The sequence below is a fragment of the Telmatherina bonti genome (assembly GCF_933228915.1).
Source record: "Telmatherina bonti genome assembly, chromosome: 15".
Lineage (NCBI taxonomy): Eukaryota > Metazoa > Chordata > Actinopteri > Atheriniformes > Telmatherinidae > Telmatherina > Telmatherina bonti.
The window spans coordinates 10,731,168-10,748,006 of record NC_136613.1 but is presented as its reverse complement, the minus strand read 5'-3'; the positions used below and the strand labels follow the sequence as shown (position 1 = coordinate 10,748,006).

The 16,839-nt window shown below is 39.9% G+C and overlaps 1 protein-coding gene across 1 annotated transcript; it reads left to right on the top strand.

Annotated features, from left to right (window-relative positions):
* Nucleotides 1–159: 159 nt before the first annotated feature.
* LOC306766572 (interleukin-1 receptor type 1-like) lies at nucleotides 160–13,913 on the top strand (the record flags this gene model as incomplete). Its single annotated transcript, XM_079254352.1, has 9 exons — nucleotides 160–437; nucleotides 1,356–1,548; nucleotides 1,931–2,102; nucleotides 3,063–3,198; nucleotides 3,330–3,484; nucleotides 4,324–4,467; nucleotides 10,053–10,220; nucleotides 11,415–11,692; nucleotides 13,309–13,913. The coding sequence occupies 9 exons, from the start codon at nucleotides 160–162 to the stop codon at nucleotides 13,603–13,605; spliced, it is 1,821 nt and encodes a 606-aa protein (XP_079110478.1). The 3' UTR covers nucleotides 13,606–13,913.
* Nucleotides 13,914–16,839: the final 2,926 nt, after the last annotated feature.

Genomic DNA, 16,839 nt, shown 5'->3' with positions numbered 1-16,839 from the left:
TAACTTCAAAATATGAATGTTTTTACTGACACCATGCATGTAAACGCAAAGCTAATTTTAATAGGGACTTTTGCAGTCTAATAATAGCTTTACATTTAGTTTATTTAGTGAGAAATGCTTTATTAATGATCATGTTTATGCATTTGTGTGTGTGTTTTAATGCATGTTTGTGACTTTGTTGCAGAGAGCTGCTCCAACTACAAGCTCCAGTTTGAAAGAGTTTACTCTGTTCCCGGAGATGTGGCGATGCTGAATAGCACCCTGGTCTCTCTGGATGTCTTCGACTTTAAAACGGTCCCATACAACATCACATGGTACAACCCCATGACAAAAGAAGAAATTAGCAACCAGACTGGTAAAATCCTGGTGCTAGGGGAGACCCTGTGGTTTCTCAATGTAACGCTGGACGACGATGGAGAGTACCTGGCCATACTGAGGTGAGATCATATCAGTAGAAAGAACTTTTAGAAACATGTAGAACAGCTGGGTATTCTCTCATTAGCAATAATCTTGAAGCAAGACTACTACTGATAAGACAGCAGGGTTTGCATGCATGGCAGCACATCAACAGAGTGCTGGGATTTCAGTATTACAGGATGGAGAAGACAAATGTACAGCAAAACAACAGAATTTACATTTATGCCTAATTTTTGTCTAGTTTAGAGTATGGAAAAGACAAAAAGGAATGAAAGAAGACAACTATTTAGGAGCCACAGCCCAGTCTGAGTTATCTGACAGCATTATGCCATAAGAAGGCAGTGTGACATATAAGATACATACAGTTTCTTAGACATTTGGCATCACTTTATGGTAAAAACTTTGCTTAAAATCCCGTTAAACACAATCTAAGTATTGTCTTTTGCCCCTTGATAGACACCAGAAAGCAGAAGATTATATTTTGACATATATAGTAATAAATGGTAAATATCCCTAAAAATGTGATATTTTATTTTACATTTCGTTAAAGGGACAAATAGACCTAAACATAAAAAAAATCCACTTTAACATCTTTTCATAGATTAGGTCTTTATGGGTTAAATTAGACAAATAATAGAAGGACTTAGATACACTAAATATTTTATGAAATAACTCTTTGCTACAAGATTTTTATTTGTTCTGACTCTGCACTTCAGATCATTTGGGTTACACCAGATAAAAATGCTTGTTCCGTTTTACCATAAGCTTTGTAGAAAATGGAGCCACAAGCAGACCTCAGTTCAAAATAAGACATGCTCAAACCATACCATCTCTCCAGTCACAACCATCTGTAGATTTTAATCACAATACCCAATTTTCTTGCCACCATACCACCAAGCTATTTCTGTAATGACAAAAGAGGATGTCTTTCCCCACAGAACTCCTTCTAAGTGCTACATGCAGTCCACTGGACTGGTGGTGAATCTCCCATTTCCTGGAGAGTGTGGACGGCCGCTGAAGATCGAGCAACCACTCACAAATTCAGCAGCAGACAGCCTGAACTGTCCTCTGAGGGACTACATTTATAAACTGAACAGCTACAACATCGATTACAAAATCCAGTGGTACAAAGTAAGTTATAAAATAAATGTTTCTACACCTACAGTCATGAAAGTTTTATAAGTTTTACTTGAATCTGTCTGAAGGTGTCAGTATACTGGTAATCAGTGCTCAAACAGTGAATCAGAAAGATTTTACATAAATAAAAATAATTTTTCTTCTACCAAAAGGTATATTAAATGAATCTATTGATGCTTCATTTTTAAAACTTAAATACGTTAAGAACATTGTAATCTACTTTTAGTTAGACTTTCTGCAGATGAAGGAGTCTCTTCAGGATAATAGCTATCTCTGCCAACTACCTGCTTCCAGTAAATGTTATTTTTAGATGATGGTAAGAAATTTAGGAACGATACAACACTCAGACAACTCCTCTTTTCCTTTCCAAATAAAGAGCTGTGACCCCATAGCAGATGGGTCGAACACACACACCTACTGGGACAAAACTAAACTGAGCATTCATAGAGTGAAGCCTTCAGACGGCGGCACCTATACCTGCACTCTGACGTTCACGCTCGGTGGCGTTACCGGATCTGTGTCAGAGAGCATCGATGCTGCTGTCAAAGGTGAGAGCAGGTGGAAATCAGACCAAGCAACTAAATTAAAGGCCAGCAGGCTGGTAAAGCTGTACCTGTTGGAAGTATAAAGGATACTTCACAGACTGCTGTGATTTACACAGTTTCAGTTAAGATTGTGACATACAGACACATGTGCTGCTCAGTGCTTCAAATCATAAACATCATGGCACAAGCGGCATGCGTTGACCCTGCTTTTCCAAGTGGTTTAAGATCTCAGTCATATTACCACTGCATTGATCTACCCAATCTGAGGAAGCCTGCAAAAGCAAAGAGCACAGTGTAGTGAGGTCACAGTATAAAGATTACAGAGAAATCAGATCAAATAAATAAATACTGTAAATAAACTGCATCTACACATCGCATTTTTGATGGGTGACTTTAATGTGCTTTATTTCTGCCTTTTCAGAGGAATATTCTTTCACTCCACAAATGAATGAACCAATGAATGAAATTATCAAAGCAAAGATGGGTGAGATGACAACTTTCCCTATTGTGCTTTTAAAATGTTAATATTACAACTGATTCGGATTTTATTGAGACTAAATATTTTCCCTTGTTTCGAATAAAAGATTTGTGAATGTACAGAAGATTTCCTGAAAGAAATTTAAAGCAGTCACCAGTTTTGTTTTTATCAGATTTATTGTGCTACATTTTTCTAAATTAGAAACCAGGAAGAATTTAATTTCAAATTCCTATTGTTGCTTTGACTTAGCAAGTCTTGAATAAGTAGGAAGTTTTTAACTTTTTTTAAACTAATGAATGTTCTCCTGAAAGTGAACTTATTTTATTTCTGAATTTGATGCTTTTACTGACACTCTTCATACACTCACAAAGTCAGAATGCCCACTACACTAAATCAAATCTAATTTTATGTATAAAACTCTTTTCATGCATTACCTGAACCCTTGCAGTAGACTTTACTTACCATCATTTTGTTTATGCATTCAGGGTCTAACTTCACCAAAAGGTGCCTAGTGTTTGTGCCAGGTGTTGGGATGCCCTTCGATGATGTTGTTTGGTTTGCCAGAAAGAGTCCCGTTTTCACCACCAACTCATCTGAACGCATCTACACATCTGAACAAAGGTCACCACTTTTGCATTCATTAGTTTGGATTTGGGGTGCAACATTGAATAAATAAACTGAGCTTCCTGCTCAAACAAAGTATACTGTTCTGTCACTTTTTTAAAAATCTGAACACATTTTGTTTTCAATAGATCGTGGAGCCACCATGTTGCAGATAAAGGCATGTATCTGGAACGGCTGCTGACCATTTCTAAACTGAAGGCAGCTGACTTCAACGTCAACTACACGTGCCAAGTGCAGAGTTCTCGAGGCTTTGACGAAGGATATTTTACGTTGCTAGAAGCAGGTAAAAACACCTAAAAGCACCCAAATGAAGATGTTTTTCATTTTCAAGTCTATTCATTCATGTATCACATGTTCAGCTGTAAGTCAGGACAATCTATGCTTTATAAGAAGATTAAGATTACGTATTAATCAGATTCAGAGGCCAAAACCTTAAAAAAACAAATGCTCACTGAAAACCAGCAGTAACTAAACCGTTTTCTGAATTAATGTCTTAACAGGCGAAGTTCATCTTACAAAGTTGTGTGATATATATAAATAGCCACTAGGTGGGGCGGTAGAGCAGCAGATCTTATGTGATTTATGTCCCAGTAAAACTGACTATGGCAGACCCAACCCACCCAGTCCAGACTCACCAAAAAGAAGTTATTATTAAAGCAAGCTGGCTTGCAGTCCAGAGGGAATATTAAAGTAAATCAGTAAATTAAATCACAACATACTTTTTTAAAATGAAATGATAAGTAGATTTTTATTTGTATCAGCACCATGGTGTTAAAACACATTTTCCACTTTGGACCTTTGAAGGGGGAAAGGGTTAGAGACTGGAGCTTAGAGCCTCCTATTTTCACCTGTTGCCGACCTGGAAGTTGGCCATGGCTTCACTGAATATAGTATTGTAGATGAGCAATACCATACTGAGTTCTGTTCATAACAATACTCTTAACTGGTTTCACTAATTGTTTGATACTATTTAAAACTCTTAAATAATAAAATAAATCAAATAATCTGCGAGAATGAGCACCATATGAATATTCCCCCCCACACCCAGAAACATGTGCTGATACATCCCTGATGAAATACACATGCAGAATGTCTGACATGTCCTTTTTTTCCTTTCAACAGACCCAGACTTCACAGTTCCGATTGGGTCTGTTCTTGGAGGTGTGATGGTTCTCTTCATCATCAGCGTCACCATCTACTACATCTTTAGGATCGACATTGTGCTGTGGGTTAGGGGGACTTTTCCAGTCCTCTATGCAAATAAAGGTAACACTTCACATCTTGTATTTAAATAGTATAGTAATGGTGAATTTTAAAGCACCAGTACTATTAGAATAGAGAAAACAACGGAAAACCCCGCAGTAATGGTTAGTCTAAGACAGATATGGTAGCTGCCCACAGTTTCATAACTCCCAGAACCATAGGCTCTACTTCTAAAACTAACCACGTTTGTCAGTGAGAACGAACAAAGGAAACTAACTAACCACAGGGCTGCCTGCCTCTATCTCATCAAATCTTATCTGACGTTCAAGCAGCAAAACTGTTGAGGTTTACAATATCAATTAGGAATGAGAAGAGTGTACAGGAAATCCGAGAAAAAAAAAAAAAAAAGCAGGTGAGGACAAGAATTCTGGACTAACTGTATCTAAGGTAGAAATAAAAAAAGTGCACAACTTGTTCCAGAAGAAGATTAAAAAAAAAAAGGTTTCACTCTTGATAAAAGACAAAGGTGATAAAAACTTGATTTTAAAAACTGCATTGACCTGTTTATCAAGCTTAAAATCACTGTGCATTGAGATGCCAAGGCTTGTGACTTTGGGATACACAAATTTTTGAAGCGGTCCCAAATCAAAGGGGGAGTTTCCCAACAGCAAGATCTCAGTCATTTCATTTATCATCCTAACCGCTTAGTCCAATGAAGGGTCACGGGGAAGCTGGAGCCTATCCCAGCAATCTTTGGGTGAAAGGCAGGGTACACCCTGGACAGTTTGCCAGTCCATCGCAAGGCCACACAGATACAACCACTCACGCACACACTCACTCCTAGGGGCAATTTATGGTAACCAATTAGCCTAAAATGCAGGTCTTTGGACGGTGGGAGGGAGCTGGAGTACCCAGAGAGAACACACGCATACACAGGGAGAATATGCAAACTCCACACAAAAAGGCCATTGTCCAAACGTCGCCCCAGCCGAGGATTGAACCAGTGACCTTTTTGCTGTGAGACCACAGCGCTAACCACCAAACCACCATGCAGCCCATCTCAGTCATTTCCTCATTCAATTTTAAAAAGTTTTGAGCTAACCAAGCCTTGACGTCACAAAGACAACTGAATAAGGGTGGCAGCAATCGCTTTTGGAGATTGGCATGTAAATTTGGCAGTCATCAGCATATAAATGATATGACATACCAAGCTTTCTGGAGACTTCCCTGAGTGGGAGGAGATATAGGGCAAAATGAATTGGTCTCAGGATAGAGCCCAGGGGACTCCACAGTGCAAAGGAAAAGAAGATGAGTAGGAGTCCCCCAGCCTGACCGAAAAAGACCTCCCACTCAGGTAAGATTAAAACCACTAGAGAGCAGTCCCCTTGAAACCCAGACAGTTCTCCAAACATGATAAAAGAATTGTGTGGTCCTCTGCCCCCTCTGAGGTATCTCACATGGGACATGATGGAGGGGTGAGGTGAGGATGTGTGGGAGTTGGTGTATGGGGTTACAGATGGATGGTGGGATGGCTGGGGGGGGATTAGGGTTGGGGATATAGGTGGGTAGGGGATAGGGATGTGTGAGGATGAGTAGATGTGTGTGTGGAGGGGTATGTTGGCGCGTGGGTTGTATTGGGGTGTGCCTGTGTTGGAGGAGTGAGGGTACGTGTGTGTGTGTGTGTGTGTGTGTGTGTGTGTGTGTGTGTGTGTGTGTGTGTGTGTGTGTAGGGGGGGGTGTATATGCGGAATGGGATGTGTGAGTGAGGGTGAAGTTTGGAGGGGGCTATGGGTGGTGGAGGGGTGTTTGGTGGGGCATGTGTGGTTGGGTAGAAGTAGAGGGATGGGGTGGCGGGGTGTGAGCGTGTGTGTGGGGGGGGTGAGCGTGTGTGGGGGCGGGGGCGATTGGGGTTCGTGTGACTTGGTATGGGTGAGTGAGTAGAGGTGGGGTGGGGTTGTATATGTGATGGATGATGTGCATGGATTGCAGAGGGTTGTGTGGATGGGGGTTGAGAGGGGAGTGCGTGTTTTGGGGGTGGGGGGGGGGGGGGTATGCATGTATATGTGTGAGGGGAGTGCGTGTTGGGGGGGGTATGCATGTATATGTGTGTGTGGTTTGGTGGTGGGGGGGTGGTGTCCTGTACCCGGGGGCGCAGCTGGTGCGCTGGGGTGCGACCTGGCTGCCGCTGGGTGGCGGTCTGGGGATCCTGGTCCTCCGTCGGTGTGGGCTGTGCCCTCTGCCTGCGGGGGCGGGGGGCTGCTCACGGGCTCTTGGGGCCCTGGGGCCTGCGCTCTGTCTGCCCTAGGTGGCCGGTGCCCGGCAGGATCGGCCCTTGCCGGCCTGGGCCTGCTGGGGCCTGTTCCCCCTGACTGCGGGGGACTCTGGTTGGGCACCTCCTTCGCCACCTCCTGGGCAGATGCATGGCTGGCTCTGGAGTGGGGGGGTTGGGATCTGTACCTGGGGGTGACTGTCGGTTACCCGGGTCTCTGGGTTCTCCTGGCCTTCCTCTAGCTGTAGGCGGGCGGGGTCACATTGGCATGATCACTCTTCTCTAAACACGTTCCACTCTGAATGTTCTGCATGAATGTTCTGCATGTATCACAGTCACTGAGTCATCCAGCAAGTTTATTCACTAACAGCAGGTAGCTCTCTTTCTGTCTTTTTGACTTAACTTGCTAGTTTCTGGTCCTCATGATTGTCAACGGTTTTGTTCTCCACGAATCTAGAGTTGGCTTGTGTGGGTGTATATATTTATGTGTGTGGGTGGGTATGTGTGTGTACTTATGTGTATGTGTATGTGTATGTATGTATGTGTATGTTTATGTGTGAGTGTATGTGTATGTATGTATATGTATGTGTATGTGTGTGTATGTGTGTGTATGTGTATGTGTATATGTATGTGTATGTATGTGTATGTGTGTGTATGTGTATGTGTATATGTATGTGTATGTATGTGAGTACGTATATGTGTATATATGTATATATATATATATATGTGTGTGTGTATGTATGTGTATATGTATGTATGTATATCTATCTTTATGTATGCATGTATGTGTACATGTGTGTGTATGCATGTGTATGTATGTGTATATGTATGTATGTATGTTTATATGTATATATATAATGTATGTGCGAGTGTATATACATATATATGTAGGTGGGTATGTATGTGCATATACATGTATGCATTGATCTCTTTCTTTTGTTTTTTTTTGTTGTTTTTTTTATGTTCTCTTTTCTGTTCTCTTTCTGCCCCTTTCCTGTCCTTTCCGGTCGGGTCCAGCAGCATAAACTCTGTAATACAAGCTATTATCCAAAACAAATTGAAAAATAAAATAAGAATCAAGAAATACAAGGGGATCATTACATCTACAAAAGTTCCCCTTGGCAAAATAAATTTGCTCAGCAGAACACAGCATCCAGAACATCAGTCTGCTTGCTTAAATGCTGGACAAGACAAAAAAAAAAAAAAAAAAAAAAAAGAATTGTGTGGTCAACTGTATCAAATAGGGGTAAGGAATCAAATAAAAAAAAAAAAAAAAAAAAAATCAGGATTGTTTTAGTTCATAATTCTAAAATTGATATTTTTGTTAAAAAAAAATCCCTTTTTTTTTTTTTACAAATAAAAATAATCCATTAGCCTATATTTATATATTGTGTCATTTTCATTGTTTTTTTCCAAATTGAAATTAAGAAAAATTTTGCACATGTCGCAATTTAAATCAAATCGGCCCTAATGATTTTTCAGTTTTTTCTAGTTTATAGAAGAATTAAGTTACTTGGGAAATTAGCACCTTTTGTTACTTAAGTGTAATGATAATGAATAGAAAATCAGTTTGGATTGAGAATCTATACTGAATCGAATGGTCATCCCAGAAATTGGAATCGAATTGAAAATTGTTGTTAGATTCACATCCTTGGTATCAAAAGCAGCTGTCACATCTAAAAGCACTAAAATTGCAGGGCTACCAGAACTAATCATTAAAAGGCGGTCACTAAAAACCTGAAGAAGTGCAGACTATGAGATGCTTTGTAGCCTGACGGAAATGGGTCTAAGATATCATTTGTGTCAAAAAACGGTTGCAGTTGAAAAAGGACACATTTCTCCAAAATCTTAGAGACTAGTGGTAGTTTAGAGATTGGGCGATAATTTGCTAAATCCATTGGGTCAAGGCCAGATTTTTTTCATCAGCAGTTCAACAACAGCAGTTTTACAAAATGTGGGAACAGTCCCAGAGCCTAAGCCGGGTCCCGTGGGAAGGGAGGAGGGTTTAGGTTTGTTGACTATCCCCGTAAGAACAGACAGTGACACAGACTCAAACTGACAGCACACAGTGACCCCTGAACCACAGAAGAAGAAGATATTTTGACCCTGACCTTGTCATTAAAATAATAGAGAAATTGTTTGCAACTTTTTTTGTCATCTCCAATAAAGAGGATAGATTGGGATTAAAAACAGAACTAATAGTTTTATAAAGAACATGTGGCTTATGAACATTATTCGCGATCAGTTTAGAGAAATATTCTTTTCTCAGATTTGACAATAGTCTGATAATGATATCTGGGGGAATTAAGAATCTGGTAGGTCATGACAGTTCTTTTTCCACCTAAGCTCGGCCCTCTGACCCTCACGCCGAGCTCCGCGTGTGGTGTCATTGAGCCAAGGCTCCTGTTTTGACTTGAAGTGCATGACTTTAATGGGAGCTACACTATCCATTACAACCACACAGGTGGAAATAAAAGAAATTATCAATCATATCTTAACCTTTCAACCCATTCGAGGGTTTCATATTCTCATATTTATACAGAAATAATCACAAATGCATGCTTGTTTTAGATCATGTAATCATGTTCACATCATAAAAACTGTTTAAAGTGGATGAATTATTTTACAATGATAACAGTCCTGTAAACTCAAAGTTTACCTAAAAATGCACATCGGTTTTCTGAGCCGTTTCCAAGGACAAGGAAACATAAAAATCTGTCATGTTAGGACTGAAACTCTGAACAAAAAATAGAAGTGTGATATGATGTGATAAGAGTCATATAGATATGACTTATGAATCTCAAATTATTGTGGGACTGTGCACATGCTTTTACCCGATTTCCAGTCTCATTTTTAACCATTTACAAAAGCAAACGCTCCCTGGTCACCACTATGTAAACAACATGCTAATTTGCACCACAACCCAATACGCATGCTGACCGAAAACAACTGTAAAAGAAGTGATGAGTTTCAATGAATGTGAACCTAAATCACTCAGATGTAGAAAACAGTGAATTAAATTGAAGGAACCAAAATAAAGGAAATTTCAGGGAAACACTCAGCTGGCATTATTAGAATAGGCCCATGTAACATAAAAAGATGAATAATTATGAGAAACTAATGTTTATGTCTGTAAGAAAAGGTGTGTATGTTCTGTGTTCACATTGTTTACGTATCTGGCCCCATGTGTCTGTCTGGTTGGTTTCTAGCTAGTAAACTAAAGTAGTGGTTGATGAGTTTTAACAGTATTAACAGAACAGTAATTCTTGTTAAAAAACAGAGCAAGTCAAATGAGGTAGGAATCTCAGGTACGAATAATAATAATAATATTTTTCTAAAATACCTTCCTGCATGTTTACTGAGCTCTTTTCTGTGTCAGATTTGGATGGAAAGCTGTATGATGCCTATGTGGCATACCCGCAGCACTATGCAGCAGGATTCAATGAGGAAGTGGAAAGGTTTGCCCTGCAAACGCTACCTCAAGTGTTGGAAACCACCTGTGGCTACAAACTCTTTGTAGCAGGACGTGACAGCATGCCTGGGCAGGGTAAGTCACGGCATTTGGCATAGTTAACACGTGTTATTTGTCTCAAATACAATGTACGTACTGATCTGAAACGTGTAAATATCAAGTTATTCCTGATAAATGTGGTCCTCAGGCACACTTAAGAGTATCACTGCCTGCTTAGTTTTTGTTCGTGAATAATGAACAATGTAATGAACATAATGAAAATTTTTGAATTTTCCAAAGATAAAACTGGAATCAGCTGTAAAAACGTGGAATATCATGGATCTATGTGAGCCAAACATAGTCAAACAGTTTTACTGCTGCAGTTTCCTGTCAGAGTAAAATCACCTGCACTGATCTCCTCAGAAAGTCAGCAATGTCTAATGAACAAAAGCACATAAATTGTCTGAGAAATGAAGACATGCTAGGTTGCTCCAGGTGTGTCAAACTCCAGTGCTGGAGGGCCGGATTCCTCCAGGTTTTTGTTGTTTTCCTGCACCAACACACCACATTTAAATCAAATTGATCCAATTCTTGCCAAACTATTGATTCATTTTGGTCAAGAGTGCTGAAGCATGGAGACAACAAAAACCCTGCAGGATACTGGTCCTCGACGACTGGAGTTTGACACCTGTGCTGTAGAATAAAAGAAAAAGCTGCCTCTGTTTTTGGTGAAGTATTTTAAACAAGGAGAAGTGTGGTTGACAAACAAGAACAAACTATAAAACTTACTGAACCTGAGTGTTTGAGCTGCAGCTGGAGGCTGTCCTGAAGATCGATGGAGAAATTATCGGTCCATGTCCCAATTAACTACCTTAGCAGAGACAACAGCTTCTCAATGCAGCTGGTGCAGACTCAAATCCCAACCTGGAGCTTTTACTGCATGTCACTCCCTTCTCTGTAGCCCATTTCCTGTCTAGCAGTTGTGTCATAAAGTACTGTGGAGTATAAATATCTTAACGAAAAAGAGATTTTCCAATTGAACTGTTTAAATTTTACACATTCACCACAGGATTTGGCACATCCTCCCTGGAAAAATGGGTCCAATAGTAAAATACAAAATACAGAGATAAAAGAAAATATGGAATTCTGGGGGAAAATAAAGAATGGATTTCATATAGTGTGACATACAATTGGAATGAAACAGTTTATTTTTTTGTTTGTTTGTGTTTGGTTTTTTTTTGCTAATTAAGCTAATGGTGACTTCACTGTGTTGTATGTTTTCTGCTGCAGCCATGGTGGACTCTGTGGAACAGAACATTCAAGCCAGCAGGCGCTTCCTTCTGCTCTACACTGCCTCCACTTTTACCAGCATGAGACACACCAGCAGCACCAGTAGCAACAACAACAACATTTGCAAGAGCAGTGATGACAGCGGCAAATTGGACAGCCTCTGCGAGAGCATAAGAAGCACGAGTTTTGATGGTAGTGATAAAGTGTGCTCAGACCCAAGGCAGCAGCTGGAATGCATGGCAGCGATGCACAGAGCTCTACTGGAAGGATCGCTCAAGGTGACACATTTTTACTTCTTTGATCAACTACAACAAAATGTTTTCATAGGCTCTGAATGACCAGTTTATGTATGGATGTACGACATCAAATCAAACTTTTATTTATAAAGCCCTTTTCATGAACATTCATAATAAAACTCTACAAAGATGTGATCGCACGCAACCAACCGCACTTCAATCTACCAGCCTCGAACAAAACAATAACACATACCGTCATGTATATGTGTGTGTTACAAGAATCTGATGCGAGTTGCCTTAGTCCTGATACTGCTGGACTTGTCTGCTGCTTTTGACACAGTCAACCATCAGATTCTCCTCTCACATTCTCTGAGCTTGGTATCTCTGGATCTGTCCTCTTGTGGTTCTCGGCCTACCTCACAGAAAGAGCTATCAGAGTTTCTTGGTGAGGAGAACTGTCCAGATCACATCAGGTGAAAATAGGGGTGCCTCAGGGATCGGTACTCTGCCCTTTTCACTGTTCACTGTTCACCTCCTCACTTTGCGCAGTCATAAGCTCTCACGGCTTCTCCTACCACTGATACGCTGATGAGACTCATGTTTTCATTTCCTTTCCACCAGACGACACAACCGTGTCAATGAGAATATTAGCTTGCCTTGCTGATATCGCTGAATGGATGAAGGCTCGCCACCTTCAGCTCAATCTGTCCAAGACAGAGCTCATTGTCTGTCCAGCCAATCCTTCCTTACCTCTGCAAATAAGTGTGAAGCTTGACTATCACACTTGTACCTATGTCTGCTGCCCGGAATCTTGGTGTCACGGTGGATGACCAGTTGACCTTTAAGGTCCATGTTGCCTCGGTTGCCTGTATCTGCCGAATTGCTCTTTTCAACATCAAGAGAATCAGACCGAACCTGACAGAACACATGCATCAATTATTTCAGTTCCCTACTTGCAGGTCTTTCTGCATGCTCTGTTAAACCTCTGCAGATGATCCAGAATGCCGCAGTGTGTCTTTTTTTGGATTTTCAACCAATCCAAACGGACTCATATCATTTCACTGCTAATCGCACTTCACTGGCTGTCTACCTTCACTCCTTATTTCAGAGCTAAACTCCCTCTCAACAGCTACGTTCCACCAGTGAAAGACGCCTCATGTTACCACCACTATGTGGGAGTAAATCACTAGCAAGACTCTGTCGTGCCACGATGGTGGAATGACCTCCCAAACTCTGTCCGCTCTGCAGAGTCCTTGTCTACTTTTAAGAGCATGCTCAAGACTCAGCTCTTCAAGGAGCACTTCCACACTTGGTTAAATATATTTGTCAGAAGAGTTGAAGAACCTAGCCCAGTTCTTTGCAACAAATATTATGGTATTCATTCTTTGTATTTTAACATAGGTAATACTGTGGGGTGGGGGGAAAAAAACCTGTAGCATGTCAAGACCTGCATCCGACTGGACTCCAGCAGTCCACTTGTACCTTCTTATGATGTCCTCTACTGTTTCATTTTGTGCTTGTCTTGTTCTCACTGTCACTTTGGATAAAAGCGTTGACTAAATGACTAGAATAGAATAGCATTTATTAATACATTCAGATAATGTTTAAACCAATAAATAATTATATAATATTATTCTAATTGACGTTTTACTTTACAGGTGGTACTGGTTGAGCTAGAAGAGATCACCCCAGCGCAACTTGCCCTCTTCCCAGAGTCAGTACTTCACCTGAGGAAGAAGCAGGGAGCTGTATGTTTGTGGAAGGACCTCAGGACGAGGCGAAGATGGGGGACATGCTCTAGTAGGACAGAAGAAGAGGAAGGAGGACAGAACTCATATTTGGCACCATCTCTTTCTTCTTCTTCCAGGTTTTGGAAGGAAATGAGGTATCATTTGCCAGTCAGGGGCAAGAGGAAGGTATATCCGGAAAACATTGCCTTGCTGAATACACGATAGGCTCTTGTCTGTGTGTCTGTGTGAAATCATGAAGAGCAGCGAGTTACTAATGCACATATGTACGGAAATGAAACCCCTCATACACAGACAGTGCAGAAATACTGTAATGTCGGGTATGAGAACACTCCAAAATAAGATTTCAGGGCAATGTAACAACAGGGTATTTTATTTAAAATGTAACCCTGAGATGGTACAATTTTTCCATTAGCTCATAAATAAAAGGTGAATAATTGTATTATATGCAGCATGCACTGAAATGAAATCAAGATTCAGAAGCTTCTCTGTTTGACAAACAGTGGCAGCTCATCTGCAGGCGATCACAATGACTGAGCTGTCCAGAGGATGCCTGAACAAGAGTACAAAGTCTGGTCCAAGCCTTCGTGTAAATACATGTGTACATTGAATTAAAGCTGTAAAAATGTTAAAACATGAAAAATGCAAACTGTGAATTGATATATAATATGTATATATGTGTGTGCTTGTACTGCTGATCAAAAGTAAAAAATGTCTCTGAAAGATGTGTTAAATTATGTTATTTATAAAGCAGTACTCTGCAACTAGATGTAATGTATTTTGTACAAAGTTGGACTATTTTGTTAATAAATATGAAGTCTGCAAAGAAAACATTTGAAAGATGTCTTTCCTCTTCAGGTAGTTTGTGGCTCAAGTTAATAAGTTAATAAGAACTTTTACTGTTTGGTGTCAAAACAAATGTCCAGAATGCAGAAAACCTATAACCCTAAGCTTTGGAACAGCTTTGCAAGCCTTAAAATAAGACGGCATTTATCAATCTAGTAAAATAATCCACAGCACAGATATAAGATGTGTTGTAGATTTTCTTTGAAAATCAAATCCACTCCTTTGTTCTGCTTTATTTTATCAGTAATAATGTTTACATATATGGTTTCATAAAGGTTTAGACCTGCAGCTGCATAAGTACAAAGAGATATTTACATTCATCCTGAAAGTGTTTGTTTTCTTTTGCTTCTTTTTGACAAGTCTGGTACTTTTGTAATTTTTTCCATGTGCCATCTTCATATATTTTTCCACCAGCAAAGGTCTCTTCGTAAGGTTGATTATGGGGTCTAGTCTCTACACCTGTGTTGGTCCATCAAGGAACACACATACACCAATATTTATACATTTTTATCTTTTTATCTTAACTCTTTACTCTTACAAAAAAAAATAATTCTGTGACTCCAGAAATAGTCAAATTTACCTTGCGATTACAGACATATACACGGAGACAGAAGATGGGTTCAATCTATAGCATGACCGCATAGATTTGAGGCATTTTTCTGTTTATTTAAAACAAGAATGATGTTCCCAGGTGCAACGCAATGGGTAAGATTCAGCATTAAACTGGTTTAAAATAACAAGACGTCATTAGGGTAGTGATCAACGCAAATGATAGCTACCCAGCCCTTCTCTTTTTAGCAAAACCTTCATGACTGATAACCCCTTCTTAACAGTTCCAACTCTTCACCTACCACATCCAAATGACCCATGCGCTACACGGGGAGTCAGGTGTGCTCCAGACACTTAGAAAACCTGCAGGACACTGGCCTTTGAGGACCAAGATTGAGGATCCCTGCTCTACATTTATGGCTCATACAGGTACACAACTGAAGTGCATGAGCCTAAAAAGTACCCACGTTGCTCAAAGTGTTAATCATTTCCACATAACACTGAAATTTCACGTCAAATAGTTTGTCAAGTAGACATCTCTTTGTGCTATTAATGATCTTTTGGTTTTTCTGAGGCAAAAACAAAAAGCCATGCTCCTTTCAGGATGTTTAACATATTTTAAACCTTGTCTCAACACAGCAGCACAGAGCTACAACAGGTGGGTGTGTGTCTAAAAGCTGAGTGGAGAACAGATGCAAAACCAGGCTGACATGGTAATATAAAGCTGCATTTCACTCAAAAGAATTCTAAAATACTTCAAACAATTACTGAGAAAGTTTACACACTTTTTGCAAATTTGTGATCGTTTGACTCTACACTGTTCAGTTAAGAAGGCAAACAAAGTAAATTTTAGGAAAAAAAAAAATCTGTCTTTTTGACAAAATGACATGTAGAAAATGAAATTCTACACTATACTCTTACTTTGAGTCATTATGAGGCCTGTTGGCCCATATTTGACTCAAAGGCCAAGGTAGTTCATGGTGATTCATTTACACCTTTACCGCAAATTACATGGTACTTTTTTCATGCTGAGTGGAAATTTCATGTAGGGGTTAGACGTGCATCATGCAGAGCAGGCGAACGGAAACCCCAGTAGCTCTTAACTTCACCTCTGTGCTGGTTCAGTGTTGGGTTGCTGCGAAAGGTAAGTTAACACATAATGCTTCTGTTTTACTCTGATAGCTGCTTATCCGATCTAAAAACAAACTCATCAGCAAAATCATAAGATAATAATCCTGATGCAAAAACTGTTTTATTTAAGTTGTCATTTCAGTGATGAATGCATGAATGTCAACAGTCATATTACGGAGAGGACTGCTTACTACAAATCACTAATTCTCCACCTGCTTGATACGGGGAGGATTTCTAGATATTGGGGAGGATTCTACATGTGAGCTGAGCTAGATGTCATAATCTTCTTGTCTCAGATCACATTTTCTTTTTTCAAACTTGAGGTGTTTATCTTTACACAGCATAGTAATTTATCAGTCTGGTTCTCTCCTCAGACTTCTTGCAAACAACGGGTCTGATGCCATTTAGGGCCAGGCTTTTGAAACACTGTCTTGACCAATTCAGTGGAGTTTTTACAATTTTTTTACAGAAGTGTGCTAATCTTAAACAGATTTCAATCATCTGGAAGACACCTACCATTTTTCCTTTCCTTAAAACAAACTATTACAGAGATCTTACAGATCTGTTTTTCACATTCTTGATCATTGAAACATTTGATAGGATTTTTAGAAATACACTTTCTTTAGGGTAAGCTCCACACACTGCCGTTTGCATAACAGCCGAACAAAGTATTGAAGATGCATTTTAAATCTGGTGCTCATGCTTATCTGACTCATTTTTGTTTACTGATGAGCCAAAGAAAATTCCTGTTAAGCACAGAGTGGGTGAAAAAAAACAGAGCCATGAGAATATGGATTTGTCGTTCCTCATACTGCGAGATAATCGGGACCATTTAGGACCTTCAAAGGCCATCTGATGTCTTGGAGAGTTCAATACAGAAAAGCTCGCAATTGATCCTTTGTGTTGTGTGGGAGG